Below are 16434 nucleotides of genomic sequence, written 5' to 3'. Positions count from 1 at the left end.
CGTATGCTATCTGTACAAGGTCAAAAAAAGTAGAAGCTTCTGCACAATCCAAGAATGCTTTATCTCATAGTTATACAGTGATGCCCCTTATGTCTGCCAGTGGAAAATTAGTTGGGCATTATATTGTATTGCAAGAACCAACAGGACAATTTGTACCACAGGTCAAGGAAACTTTATACCAGCCCCCAAATGTTAAGCTATCCACATCAAAATCTGAAAAATGGATAAGCTGCATTTGAAGGAGTAGATCCGTGACGTTCTGGTTCCTAACATAGGGGACAAAAGTGTCTTGCTCGTAGATTAATGGACATCTTTTAACGAGGAAGAGATGCAGCAACACATTCCGGACGACAAAACGCTATATATCAAACAGATTCCAGCGGGAACAATTGGGGCTGTACAGCCATGGTACGTTTCAGGCTTTAGAATATGGAAGCATTTTGTACGGAAAATAACAGATTTCATAATTTTACACCAAATAGACATACAACTTCACGAACATAACAATAATATAAAATTGCAATTTCTAGTTTATGAACAACTATCATCGCCAAGGTACTATGATAAGTTCAAATATAGTTGGTATGAATCCGGACAGAGGCCGCCAGAATTTGTTAATCCAGTGAGTTTCTTATTTCCCTTAAACGACACTATCACATGTGATGAGTGCGAAGATATAAAAGATATCACTCCTGAAATGTAGTTTATGCTCAAAAATCTTTGCGCGGAACACTTTTTCGTGCAGTTTCATTTGTGTAAAATATACAACCCATAAAGTAAGCATGGATTCTGCCAAACTCCTATTTCAAGCCCTTCAGTTCTCTTTCAACTTGTGATTCAGCGTCCCAGAAACTAGGTAGAGACCTGTGCTGCATATGTGCTCCATAAAGTACTTTTAATGACATATTTGAATCCAGCTTGTCGAAATGAAAAGGGAACATTATCACACTTGTGAGGGGGACCCCCCACACAGGGATCCACGACCCACAATTGAAGTATCTTTACGTAAAAAGGATGAATGACAAAGATTGTCGACAACAGTAAGTCAATTTTCAAATCAAAAGGCCGATTTCTACTACGAAAGCCAAAAATCGCAAACGGGACACTGCCCCACCCAAATATGGGGTTCAGCCGAAATTTCTTGTGCCGATCTTCATTCCATGAGCTCCCCTAACGATGGATACAAGAATTTTTAAAATCTGAGATTTACACTTCGGGCACCCTCCTTGTCAGCCGAGACATTAAGCCTGAATGCTCCTCGAGCCAATTGGAGGTAATCCAATCCTGCCAGGGACACGAACACAGAAATATCGAGGACAATTAAAAATACCCTTGCTCTTGAGAGGGATTCGAACCCTCAGTGGATTGCCTTTTCACTATTACCACTGAGCCACGGCCATTCGGTGAATATTCATGTATTAACGGTAAGACTCAGCAGATGATTATACAAATGTAAATTGATCACTGAATTAGTGTTTGAAAATGAAATGAAATCTACGTTTTACGTCCCACGGTTATGCCGGTTAGGCTAAAGGAGACGGTGATTATGAGAGATGAGTGAAATGGTGGAATGAAGAAAGTGGGAGGAAACGGGAGAATCCCGAGAAAACCCACGAGCACGGTGTTTGTCTGGGATCGAACCAGGGACCCCAAGCACCAGAGGTGAACGCTCTACCACTGAGCCACCGCGCCCCCTGAATTAGAGTTTGAATCAAGAAATTCTACGAGAAAATACAAATGCAAAGCATGGTCGGACACTGAGAAATAAACAGCTAATCTTCGAGCAGTACAAATGTATTACGAAAAGTAGTGATCGAACACTAGTAAATGTTTTCGTATTCCATTATAACTTCAGAATTGGTAACTAAATTTAGGTACTCATTTCATGCAGATGAATCGAAAGTTACAATAGATATTTCTACAATTGGTATTGATATTTCTACAATTGATATTTCTACAACAGATATTGATATTTCTACAATTTTTCAGTGCTCGACCACCCTGTGGTCGAACACTAGTTAACAAAGAATATTTCATAAGTCATTGTCCGACCACTACATTTTATTGATTTATTCTTCATACCTTACAGTTATTAATAAAATTTAATTACTAAAATGTGCTGTACAGTTCCATGTAACAGAATAATATGTGCACTTCTTACCTGGCGAGATAAAACTATGGAAAAGCACGAAAAACAGAGCGCTGTCGTTCCCATTTGCAACAGATTAAAGTTGTCGAAAACTCAGTGCGTCTTCCGTAGGCATACATTTGATTGGCTATTACCGAATGCATGTGCAATATATTTTGACAGTATCTTTGTGATTCGTTCAAAATAAGCTGCAATTCAATTACAACGGAAAAGCATGCTTTAAAAAAAAAAATCGGAAAATAAGCCTAATATATGGTTTTAAAGTGAAATGTGGTCGGCAACTAGGGGGTGGTCGAAGACTGGCACAACCACCATATATACTTCATAAATTTAGTACATTCTCACAATGTATTGAAATAGCTTTAGCATTATTACTCAAAAATATATTAGCTGTCCAATACCCTCTACTGTACGAAGTGTATGAGCTACAGAGTCATCTGTTCTTTTTCTCAACTTTAAGTTGCCATACCAATCGATTCACAAATTTTGGTAATTTTATCTCCTTTAATTTTCCGCGCCTCATTAAATACAATTTTCCTTTGTACGGAGAGACTTTGTTTTACGTAAATAGATCCCCCTGCAGCATAACAAACATGTTTACAAGTTAAATTATGTTTACGAGAGTCAATACGTAAGTTTTGAGATGTACCAACACTTACATTTTTTCAAAGTATTCACCATTACACTGTACACGCTTTTGCATCCTCGAAAACTACTTTTGGAAGCAGTGTTGCCAGTCTTTTCCCTCAAGCGTTGAAAGTTCATTCTCGTAGGGCACTACAGCTTCTTCAGGGCTGCAAAATCTCTTCCCACGTATGCGATCTTTGATCCTGGGGAACAGAAAAAAAAATCACACGGGGCCGGGTCAGGGCTATACGGCGAAGTTTGACCTCCGTACATTCTAAAGACTAAATTGTGATGTTTGCCGTGTGTGTGGACGCGTTGTCATGATGAAGCAGGATCCCACGCAATTCAGTTCTTGGACGCCGTTCCCGAAGCTTCTGGAACACTTTTGTTAGGCAAATAGTGGTGTACCACTGACTGTAGCAGTAACAGTCCTTTGTTCTTCAAGTGGAACAGTTACAACATGGCCAGATTTGGAGAAGAAAGTTGCGACCATCTTCTTCCCCATACTTCGCGGTCGCTTCACTTTCGTGGGTGGATTTTCGTCTGGAAAGATCCAAACTGTAGACTGGCGTTTATTTTCAGGGTCAAATTGATAGATCCAAGTCTCATCACCAGTAACAATGTCAGAGACGCGTCGAGAATTGCCTCCATCAAATTTTGCAAGCATTTCTTCACACCATTCCACACGCATGCGCTTCTGCTGTTCAGTCAAAGTGTGAGGCACCCAACGAGATGAAACCTTCCTGAGCCGAAGATGATCATGAAGAATTTTTGTTTCTGCTGGCGATCCAATGTTCACTGTTGATTCAATGTCCTTGAAAGTTGTTCGAGGATTTTCTCGAATCATTTGTTCCACAGCGGCAATGTTTTCATCTGACACAGCTGTTGCCGGACGTCCAGCTCTCTCTTCATCTTTAAGCGATGTCCGGCTTCTTCTGAATTCACAAAACCACCGAAAAATTGTAGCACGGGAAGGAGCAAGGTCCCCAAATTTCCCCTGCAAAGATCAAGGCTTTGTGTCTCGTTCAAACCACTTTTGAAATCGTAAAGGATCATTACCCGAAAATGTTCCCTTTCGAGCTCCATTCTAGACAGCCGAATACTGCTCACATCAACAAACAAGCGAAGGCGATACGGCCACGCCAATAAGCGAGGCGAGTTGAAACTTGCTTCGCTTCTTCGCTCTGGATACCACTACCGAACGCAATTGTTGGAATTCAAATACTATCCACAACAATGCGTATCTCAAAACTTTCGTAGTGACCCTCGTATTAGCAACATTCTGATCGGAATGATTTTTTTTTTTACTCTGTGGCATGCATCAATCATGTTGTTGTTAATATTTATGTTTAGCTCACGACCTAAACTTTTTTACAGTAGTTAATATGTTTTCATTTAGTACCTGAAGAATAATCGCGGACTCCCAATGTGTTACGCCGTCCGTATTGATCCAACTCATCAATTTGTACGTTCATTTTATCTATTTGTTATTGTAACTATATTTTCACGTTCTAAATTATCAATATTTTCCTGTCATGTTTTTAGCAGTTCACTTTGATTTTTTAGAAGCCTCGAGATCTCATCTAATTTTTCATGTGCTAAGTTTAATGACTTTCCCAATTCATCTTCGATTTTCTTGTTCAAATGTTTCAAATCACTAATTTCTTCTTTAATAGATTACAGTAACTGATAAACTTCAAGTAAGCTTAGGACACCGTGTTGTAGTCACCAGTAACTAGTCACTATCTATAGCCTACTAGAACGCCTACTTTTATCCCAGTTATCAAACGCCAAGTTGGATCATTCGATCAAAGAAATTTAATTCCCTATTCCGTGAGATTAACACAGGTACCAGTATATATGTTTTTACAAGCTTTTGCATTGCAGTTTTTGATTCAGTTCTTGTCTGGGAACAGTTTTGGAACATTTACTGTAAACTACCATGTTTAACAATAAATTTGTCAGTATTTTAATAAGAAGTTTGTGAACTTGCTCCTAATAAGTATTTTATTAATAAAAACTAGGAAATTTTACGTTAACCATATTCAATAAACGTATTTTTGAAGTAGTATAGCATCTAAAGTATCTATGATACTGTGACAGCACGGCAATTTCAGTGATGAAAGTTTCAAGATGTGATTTACTAACACTGAGTTACCAATGATGTCTATGATTTGTTTACATTCCTTATCACCGATCACTTACAATATTTCATTGGTGATAATCTACTGAAATGTACAACTAGCAAACAAAATTAATAATCCATTATAATGTACAGTACTTACAGTTCACTTCACACTAAATATTATTCAATAGCGGATATTTTTCCCATATTGATATACAAAATCTGCGGAGCACAAATCACCTTAACACTACAATGATGGGAAATGTAATTATGACATTCGAATTCGCTCGTATATGTGCAGTCGAGGTGGACACTTAAATGATGTGTTATTCAAACCATAATGTCATCAACTATGCATCAAAATAAATTAAAAGTTTGGTTATATCTGATATAATTTGACTTTCATTGCATTATTAAGTAATATTATTCTTGCTTGAAAATTCTTTTACTATTTACAATCAATACGTATTCATTTAGACACGTGAATATGAATAAAACGTTACTATATACACTGCCTTCTTCCACATAAATAAAATGTTATAGTAATGTAATATTTTAAAAAATAACCATGGGCTCCTGTTGATTCACTAAGTATGTATAATAAGTGTATGAACTGTTTCATTGGATACTCTTTGTATCTTTTCGTAATGCCAAGCAAGACGTTGCACTTACACAATTCTGTGTTATGAATTTAGAATTCAGTAGTATTTGCATATAAGAATTAGGTAGATATATTTATAAATAAGAACCGAAAAAATGGAAAGTGATTTTGCTAAATTTAACTTTTGCAATATTCATTGTATTTTTCTCCCTGAAGCTGAGATAGAATTTACAAGGAAAATTTTACTATTTCCCAGTTTTTTTTTAAATCTGTGTTTGTATCTTTGTAATATCGGTGCCGTTTCCACTATTTATGCAACTGGAGAAAAAAGTTCTTTTCTACAGTCTAGGCTAGCGGTTAAATATCTATACATATTACGATTATGTGTAATGCTTTTTTTCTGACAGTATACAACGTTATGCAGAACACCACCTTTTTTCTGAAGATTAAAAATGGAATTTTTCTAGCTTTTTTATGAAACGAATTTTTCAATTTAAATTGTTTTGAAGACTGGAGTAACTGTATATTATATGAATTTAAAAGGTCACACCATCAATATTTTGCAATACTTTCTAGTTTCTTTGACGCTTATCTTTACAATCACTAAAATTCTCGTTAAATGAAAGCGAAACAGTTCGTGGTTTTCTTCTAAGGAAAGTATAATCCTTTCTTTTAAAGCACCATTTGTCCTATAATTGCAGTATTTTCCAGCGAATGTCAAACGAAATGTGAAGAGAAGTCTCAGATAGTCTTTGTAGTAATTTCATCTCCGTTACCGGTGTACTCTACTCTCTACTTGTACGGGGAAATTGTGCACCGATGTTCATCAAGAGAGTAGATCGGACGATTCTCATAAAATTTAACTCTAGCAAATATGTGTACTAACTGTTGCTCTGATGCTGTTACTCAGCGGTTGACACCAAAAACAAGAACCTTTGTAGAGAAGAGAATAAATAGAACGATACATTAAAAGCCTGAAGCTGATGCTAAAGTAAAAATCATGTCTAAAACCAGCACTTTGTTAAAAAAAAAATGGTTATAGGTACAGCACAATCAAGGATCATGATGTATATCAAAGTTCTTCAAGACAGCAGTTAGTTTCAGAAAATTCTATAAATTACGATAAACAGAGGATGACTGGTTTAACAAGAATATAGTACAACAGTTCTACAGCGCTCATTAAGCTTGCACCTATGAACAATCCAAACACACTGCCAACAGACACTGAAAATAGAAAGAATTCGCATAAGTAATTTGATTGATTTATAGTAATAGACCAATAAAGAACTATCACACAATTCTTTTTAATTTGAAGATAAAGTACCCGTACACTACAAAGAAAATTATTCAATAACACCAGAATCTATGTTAGAAATTGATTCAGATAAGCAGCATTCAAGATAGTTTACTATCTGATTTTATTTAATTAGTTCCACCAGGCGAATACCAATGTTACATACAATTAATATATAAACCTTGCCAAATTTCCTTAAGAAAGAAAAATGATGAAAAAACTTTGTACAGTTGTAATGTTTTAGTGTAAAATGGCCATGTGAGTGATCTGGAATGGAACTAAATAAATAAATAAATAAATGAATGATTATACTATAGTACGGAAGGTATAACGTCGTTGGCTTCCCGCGAAAAGTTGTAGTGACGTTTATGGGGAAAAAATGAAATGAAATCTTTAAGTTTTACGTCCCACGGTTATGCCGGTTAGGCTAAAGGAGACGGTGATTATGAGAAATGAATTATATTGTGGAATGAAGAAAGTGGGAGGAAACGGGAAAACTCCGAGAAAACCCACGCACATGGTGTTTGTACGTTTATGGGGAGTGGCCAGCTTGGTTACTCGTGGCTCGTTGAGCGCAGTAGGTGGTTGGTGTGATTGGCTACTCTCTTACCACACCCACAGTGACGAACAGGTCCAAGCGCGTGAAGCCAACGACGTTATACCTTCTGGACTATAAGATTTTGTGGATAAAAGAGGTTTCATTTCAATTCATTGATTCATTTCAATGTTTCTACAATTCAGTAATTCGAGAAAGAATAAGTTTACTCCCGTGCAAAATTAACATAAAATTATTACGTAAATCAGTATCATAACTTTTTGTGTAACTGTAACCTAATGGGTAGAGCGCTATTTGAATTGAGCGTAATGAACTCTGCTTTAAAAGTGACAAATAACAGCAATGTACTAAATGGCCGGTCATTGCTTCCAATCATTTATTTTAATTTTCTAATATAATAATGTTTACATCGGTGAATTCAGTTCTAGATAAGCGGAGTTCGTTAGTCATATCAAATTCGAAATATATAAGTCGTCTGGAAATTTTTCCGTAACTATATGATATGACTAATCTTACTGTGCCAAAGTATTTATTCCAGGGAAATTATTTCGAGAACCACTCCCCCTCTCACCTTATTTGCTCCAGGTACGATCAATGAATTTAACTGAACTTACATATTTCTTTGTCCATACCTAACATTGAATAAAACGTAAATCATATACACTGTATGAGTTCAATTATTTAATCGATTTTCGTGCTTGGATCGACCAACGATGAGAGGAGGAAGGAATTGCTCTATGAATGATTTCGCTGGGACAAACACAGTGGTACTGTAAAGCTAGTCATACCATATCAAATGTGTTCGTTCTCAGAAATCTAGGAAATGTAAGAAATTGATTTTATTCTGTGAAATGTTTAAGCATTTGAATTGACTCGACATGAACCGCATAATTTTGGTGCGAGGGGTCCCGGATTGTTTTTCCGGTGGAGAAAATTAAAATGTGAACGCATGGTGACTCGGATTCCACCTTAATTCATCGGTCAACTTTCATATAGCCTCGATCCTAAAAAGGGATGCTATACTTCAACAGAAAACGATTCAACGTAAAATAAATAAGGAAAGGAAGACCTTCTCCATCAATCTGTAATGACAAGTAGCGCATGTAGAATTTCATGAAGAGAAAATGGGTTCAAACTCCCTAGTTCATATCATTTCAGCATTTTTCTACACCCTTCTTAATGTGGTAAATGTTTATTTTTACATAATATCTTAGTCAAGACAACGGTTAAAACCCGGAGCCCTCTTGCGTACACTACTAGATACAACTGGGTAACTATAACAGTAAATTCTTATTTAAGTGCTTTATTAAAAATCGGTATTATTAACTACAACTTGTGAGGTTTCCGATTTGGGTAATAAATTTCCGTCGCTGTTCCTACCTTCTATACTGAAAAGAGATTGAACTTAGGTGTGTAGAGAAATATGCGGAATGGCATGCATCTAAAAAAGACGAAAAATTGTGAAGCTATTTTGTGACGTATCAAGCTTAAAATTTCATTACCTATTTTTCGGTCCTAATTTGTAGTAAGAGTGAGAAGAATTTTGTAATTATATTAAGACGAAAATAATAATAGAAAAAACAAAGTTGTTATATTTCGCAGTATCTAATATAAATAAAATTGTTTGTTTGTCTGTCTGTGTGCGGCCTGGAGACCAGAGGAGTGGACCGAGAGTTACCAAATTTTGGTTACGGGTACCTTGATCCAGGCTCCATACCAAGACGAGGTGCTTTTTTCAAAATTCTAACCAGGGAGGTCTTGGGGGGAGGGGAGTTTACCGGGACATGTAAAAAATAGTAGAAAATGACCGATCTTAGTGTCGAATTCATAGTTTTCGCGGTCGCTGAGATCAATTGTGAAACTACGATTGCATTAACTTCCAAATTCACCCCATTCGGCTGCGGGCGGGGGTCACCGAGGGAATACCGAGACATGTAAAAATAATCCAAAATGACCGATATCAGTGTCAAATCCATACTTTTCGAGATCGCTGAGATGAATGGTGATAGTTCCAAAGGCGTTGACTTCCAAACACATCCCCCATCGGCTGGGGGCTAGAGGCGTTTTTTTCTTTTTTCTAAATTCGAGCCAGGGCGTTTCAGGAAGTGTTTACCAGGATATGTAAAAGTAGTAGAAAATGATCGATATTTTTCCTTACGTTGTTCAGTTTGTTTACGTAGATATTTTATCTGACCCATGCGAAGAATGGGTATTTCAGCTACAGTAGTTATTTATATATTAGAATAATACTGCGCAGTTGGTAAGAATTATAAATACATGGAGAACTATTTGCAGGTTCCAAATTGACATTGTGTTGAAGTCAAAACAGAACCTATTCTAGACATTCGCGACATTAAGAAAAATATTTCTACTTAAATATCAAGAAACGTAAAATAAGTTTCTTAGACTTTTAAATCAGACTTCCCAGAAAAAAATACCTTTCTTAACTTCAAAGCATAAGAATACATCAAAACTCTATATTATGATAAGGAACAATAAAAACGAAATTTTCATAAAATAGTTCATGAATGTCTTTTTTACGACATCTTCAATGTCCTTTTATGTTTTGAAATACATATTTGTTAAAAAAATCCATTATCCACGGTAAATGGCCAAACTTCCTACCGCGCGAAATAACCTCACAACAACTGTGCGATATCCCTGCCCCGTCTTTTATAGTTCTTTGAATGTAACTTTATTTAGCAAAGATCGTTTAGATTTTAAGGAAACAAGGAAACAAACTTTTAATTCAATAATATTATACGTAGGTAGATCAAAAAGTAATGAGACATTTTTCGGGGAAAGTACAAGCTGGAAACCAACAACTGTTATGTTACTATGTAGCTTGGTACTCAATGAACGTGCTGTAAAATATTAAATATTCTGTGTCTTGTTATACGTGAGATGCAACGTGGAAGGCCAAGTGTGGTTGGAAACTGCTACCGGATCATAAATTACTGTGAAGTGGAGTCCCATTTACAACTGCGTTTTGTGGTCAAGTTTTGTGTTCGTTTGAGGAAATTTGTTGCCGATATTTACAACTCCTTCAAGAAGCTTATGAAGAAGACTGTACGTCATAATTAGTTCTTGAGAAAAGACAGAAATGACCATAGAAGATCAGAGAGTATGGTAGACAGTGTAGCTACAACTGTTAGAGAAGACAGACGTTTAGACTATTCTTACTGATGATCTTGGAATTTCTGTCGATGTGTTTCTCTATGCTGAGTGAGGAACATAAGGTGAATCACGTTTCAGTGTGCAAAGGATTTGCAAAAGGGAGTACGAAATGAAGGTTTCGTGAAGAAACGGCTACGTGGCCACCAGTTTTCACTCAATTTGGAAGGTCTGAAGGCTATGGAGGCGACTTACAAAAATCTTTCAAAAAATAGACTGAATCGTGTATTTGCTGAATGGCAGGAGCGCTGGAAAACATGTATAGTGAAGGACGGAAAGCAGTTTGAAAAAGACCATGTAGATATTTCAGAGTAATTACATACAGTATTTTACTGCAAAAATTCATTACTTTTTGATCTACACTTGTATACTAAAGTTTATGAGTTTTCGCCTACCTCGTAAGTTTCTTCAGCGAAATTCTAAATCAAAGATCAGTTTTCTTGAAAACGTACTCTCACGCTATAAATAAGACGCACATTGGCGTGATACTTTTGGAGATTCTTATCACTCCTACTACAAAGACGAAGCAAATATTTCCAGTTTTGTCATGCCCAATTCTGTTGTACGCCTATGCGCATTCCCCTCCCCCCACATTTTATACATTTGTCGAGATGCTGTTATTACGTGTAGAATTCAATCAAATTCAGCAAAAACAAAATGTCAAGACAACAATTCTGATAAGTTTGTCTTACTTTACCTGCCAAATTAACGTTAAGCAAAAATAGGCGTAAGGAAAAACTTGAAGAAAATGTTCTTTATGTATAATATTATTGTCCTTTGCTAGTGTTGAAACAATAGAGATGCTGGCAGAAAAAGATTTTTCCTTTTGTACACGAGAACAGATACTTTATTAAATGAAATTTGTGCGAACAGCCTATATTTCGCAGAACGGTACTATCACCCATCCTGAAAAAAAAATTACATTCGGTATCGATTTCCATTTATGGTAATTCAATGTATTGTTTAAAATAATAATAATAATGAAGTAATGTTATGGATATTCGAAAGTTGAATTGATTTCTTTTTTATGGTTTCTAACGTGCTGATACTCCCATTAAACCTTCAATCAATATTCTGGTACAGTTTTTTCTTTCATTAGTAAGAAAAATATCTGTAAAAATGTTAAGGAAAGAAATTATAAATGTTTTATAGTTATTTCAAAATTTTGGTTATATCTTTCGTTTGTTATTAGAAGACTATAAGAGTACTCGTATTCGGATAAAGAGTATGGGACAAAAATCAATAGTGAAAAGGAAAAAGTCAAGAAAATAATGTTTTTTAATTGCCATTCGTATCACCTACTACATAATCTAATAACGTTCTAGTTTTTGTTATTTTCTAAATTGAATTAGTTACATTGGATTAGTAACAGATGACACATTTCACCACAAAATCTGTCATCTTAAAATCCAATAGTAACGGAAGAATAGCAATACTGTACTTCCTTTGGCGTTTTTTGTATGGAGTCCTTGAGTGTTCAATTTTATTTAGTCATTTCCTACAAAACTTAAAGGAATTAAGACATACTACTTACGTCAGTTAGACTACGATATGTCCATGAGATATTGATTAAATTTTCAGTTGCATGTCACTCAGTAGGTTGAACTATTTCACAATTTACTATTTTAAACTTACCTTGAATGCAATGATATGGTACGGACAGTTTTTTTTTATCACAGTGTTGTCTTTGTTCACCTTTTAAAGTGATGACATGCAGATGATTAATTAGCTATTGTGCGAAGCCGATCTACCAGTCTGCTGGCAGCTCACTTGCAAACGAAGGAATGATTTCAGAGAAAAATGAAGAAACAAAGAAATTTAAAAAATAAGATTAAAGAATTTTATGTAAATTAATATAATACGGCAAATTGTTTAAAATAAACTAATAACATATAAATTGAATGTGTAGAATAATAAGGATAATGAATATAGCTGATGTGCGTTTATCTAAAAAAAAAAATTAAAACACATAGGGATTTTTTCAAGGAGGCAGAATAGACTGGCAACCTTGTTTCTCTCATACTACACACACCTTTGAATTTGACTTGTCAGAGTTGCGAAGGTTTCCGTGTGGCATGGTGTCAGCTAGAGTCCAAGAAAATGTAGGCCTACGATATAATACGTTAAAAGCAATTCGTAAGTGATTTTGTGAGCGTTGTCAAAGTTACGAAAGAATACGAGTCTTCCATTCCTGAGTCCTTCTGCTCATTTTGTCTGTCTGTATTTGTGGTCTGTTGTTTGTGGAAAGAATTAGTCAGGAACGTGAAATGGGGCCGCTCTGTAGCGGAGATTACAGACAAGGTAAGAGATAGGGTTGTAAACGCTCATTTTTGAAACAAACTTAGCTCACCTCAAACTCAGGGTGTAAAAGGTAAGATAACTCATTCTCAAACGCAAGGTTTTTAAAAGAAGCGCGCTCAACTCACGCTCAACGTAAGGAAAACAGACTCTAATAATTTAATAACTAAAATATTTACGATGGTGCAGATAGAGATTGGTCCGGATTACAATTGGAAATATAGTTAAAATATATTACTTTACAAAGAAAGAATAATGTCTAAGGAACTCATTTATACAACTGGCAAGTCTGTAATTACAATAATAAGGTAGAGCGTAACCTCCATATGTTGCTCCATAAGAGAAGCACTCCACACATTTTATGTAGCCCTATCCCAACACCTAATAAGCACTTATCTGAAGTATTGTAACTTTATGTGGTTTCGAACAGTGCGCGCCCCTTCGCATTCCGCACCTTTATTTTATGCTATTCACTTGTCTTTGGTCCCTCATCTCTCGCATCTCCCTTTGTATGGAACAAATATTCTTGGCCAGTATGGCTGGTAAATTGGAAATCACTAACAATAAATGTATTTAAAGCATCAAAAGATTTGTTTGGCCAAAAATAAACACTATTTTGCAGCCATCTGTACAAAGAGATTAAATCCATCTACATTCTGCAAGGTTTCAAGTAGCAGAATATCATCATCATCATCATAGGAATTCTGCCATTATTGGAGCTCACTTGCCGCAAATGAGAAACTTCCATCCTCTACGGTCTTTTGCTAACCTGTTCGTCTTCACGTACGATTTTCCTGTTTTGATATAATCTATTAATTGTAATCTCCTTTGCCTCCTCTCTCTCTTTTCTGCTACCAATCCTCTAGAAAGTCGCTTATGAAACAGTTCCTTCTTAGCTCATGTCCCAACCAGTTTCTCTTCCTCTTCTGAATTAATATCTAAACTTGTTCTTTTCTCCCCTACTATTTCTAACACCCTCTCAATTGTTTCCACTCGACCCAGCTAATTCTATCAATTCTTCTCCACACCTACATTTCAAAAGCTTCCAGTCGTTTTTCATCGTTTTTGTGTAAAGTACATATTTATGCTCCGTACAGTACAATACTCCATACGAAGCATTTTATTAGTCTTTTTTTCAACTCTTTATTCAAGGTAACACAAAATAGTATTTTCTTACTCCTAAATGCTTCTTTAGACATTCCTATCCCTGCTTTTATTCCATTTCTCAGCTCGTATCATCACTAATAATAATATTTTTCACAGCCCTTTCTCAGGTTTTCCATCATATTTCTACCTTATTAATTTTCTTTTCATATTCCGCAACAAGGTTGCCTTTCCATTCCGAATCTCAGATATAGCTACGGGCTGCGGTGGCTCAGTGGTAGTGTTCACCTCAGGCACATGGGGTCATTGGTTCGATTCCAGCTCGCGCCAAGTGAAATTTGTGGTGGACAAACACCGTGTGCATGGTTTTTCTCGGGGTTCTCCCGTTTCCTCCCACATTGTTCATTCCAATATTTCATTCATTTTTCATCATCACCGTCTCCTTTAGCCTAGTCGGCATAAATGTGGAACGTAAAACTTAAGGATTTCATTCTCAGACATAACTTTTCAAACTCGTTTCGAAGAATGCTATATCCTTTATAATCCTCACGTGCTTTATTTTCTACTTCAACACCTAGGCCACACGGTCTTACTACTCTCATATTAGTTTTCAACGTTTTTTTCATCTTTCGAAGACTTCACTTCTCTCGCTAACTATATTGCCGTTCTTAGCTTGTACTGACACCGTAATACCCCTTCTTTCCTCCGAAGTTTACAGATTTCACCATCTTGAACATTTCTTCATATTTTCCCACTCTTTCTAATTCGGCGCCCTTCACTCACCTTACCAAGCGTTTGCATCCTTTCTTTTTCTTTATCCTTTTTCCTTCTTTTCTGTTTTTTACATATAAGGAAAGCGGCTTCTGTTGTTATGCTATGCTGATTTTTTTTTTTTTTTTTTTTTTTTTAATCAAGCTGTTTGGACAGACTATTGCAACACCCAAAAGCGATCATTATGTATTCTTTTACAAATAAGAGGTGTTACCAAGAAGCTTATTTTCAACTTTTTGTTAAACTTGACAAAACTACCTTTAGTTTTATACAAATCCACTTCGAGAAGATTTATGGAAATTTACAACTATTCACAACATTACATATTTGATAAGAAATGAAATTTAAATACATTAGAAACTATGTACTTTTACTATTATATTCTATTTATCTTCCTTACGGGGGATTGCAGTATCTTCCTTACCACTAAGACCCAGTTGACTTTGTTTTGAAACGTTTTGATAAAATTATAATTGTATAAGATGGCCCATTCGAAACATGGACGAATTAGCCTGTTCCAAGTAGTTCTGTTTTAACACTATTTTGTTAAAAGAAAAGGGAAGGCAGAGGCGCAGGACATATAAAAAAAACATGTAAAAATAATATAAAGTTTGTAATAAACTAAATTGTGACTAGAAATAAAATTGTTTACGAAATTAAAATTGAAATAATTAAAAAGCACAACGCTCCATTGTTTTATAAACAGAACGCCATCTTACCTCCCCTATGTACTTTTAAAATGTTCGAAATGAGTGACAGTATTAGCTAATTTCCAGTAATACTTGTAAACTTTTGTAATTTTATTCTGTATGTGGTCACACAAACAGCATTTTAATTCTGATTCTTTGCGAAAAAAAATATTTTGTGAAATGTAACGGAAGTTCAAAAGGAGCCTTCTTTGTGAATTTGTCAATATTGAAGAATATGAAAAATGTGAGGTGAAGAATATGTTTAATGTTAGTACAGGGTGTATCAAGAAGGATTTAAAACTTTTAAAACATAGAAATTTATTGAGATTACTTACAGGAACAGGAGAGATGTCAATTTGTAGCAAAACACTTCGGGTCTTATGCAGAGTCGTTCTGACGCGTGATCAGGCCCGCAACCAGAGGGGGCTAGGGATCCTGGCCCCCCTAAACCTTTCGTGGTCCCCCAAACCTTAACACAAAATGCTATTATTAATACAAAAAAAAACACAATTTAAATATTGGTAAGAGAATGTTTAATGACTTGGCCCACCTAACATATTCATGGCCCCCCAAACCTCTGTGCCTGGTTGCAGGCCTGCGCATGATTAGTGTCATACTGAAGATTTCGACTAACATATGTTTCCTGCAGTAGTCAGGCCTTTAGTATGACGCTAATCATACCTCAAAATGACTCTGCATAAGGCCCTTCAGGTTTAACATCAAAGTTTCATTTGCTTCGATGTGACTGCTGTTGGTGATGCGGCAAACATTCCACCTGCACTCAATTTCTTCCCACACTCGTTCCAGCTGATAGGGCGTAACTTCTGCAACGGCAGCGTGAGGGTCAGAACATACACTCGATCTTTAACAAAACCTCACGGGAAGAAATCCATAGGTGCGCCATGCAATTGGACCTCACAACCAATCCACCGAGGTGGGAAGCGAATATCAAGGAAATCTCGAATTTCCTTCAGGAAATCAAGCGGTGCACCGTTCTGCTGGTAGTAATAGGTCACGTCTTGTTGTTTTCGTTTTCATCTAATCGA

General features: G+C 36.0%; 1 protein-coding gene across 2 annotated transcripts in view; it reads right to left on the bottom strand.

Annotated features, from left to right (window-relative positions):
* Positions 1 to 6507: 6507 nt before the first annotated feature.
* The window catches only part of LOC145689498 (uncharacterized), a 175688-nt gene continuing 165761 nt past the window's right edge, over positions 6508 to 16434 (bottom strand). Inside the window, exon 18 of one of the 2 annotated variants that reach the window (XM_081763672.1) lies at positions 6508 to 6726. In XM_081763672.1, coding sequence (XP_081619798.1) covers positions 6620 to 6726 — 107 coding nt within the window. In that variant the 3' untranslated portion in view covers positions 6508 to 6619. Of the gene's footprint in view, positions 6727 to 11229; positions 11433 to 16434 lie in introns of those variants that run through there. The other variant, XM_081763675.1, reaches the window with a different exon arrangement.

This window comes from Thermobia domestica, chromosome 1, assembly GCF_964235325.1.
Source record: "Thermobia domestica chromosome 1, izTheDome1.hap1.1, whole genome shotgun sequence".
NCBI lineage: Eukaryota > Metazoa > Arthropoda > Insecta > Zygentoma > Lepismatidae > Thermobia > Thermobia domestica.
Note: the sequence above shows the minus strand (reverse complement) of the source record. Positions and strands in the feature narration are given on the sequence as shown.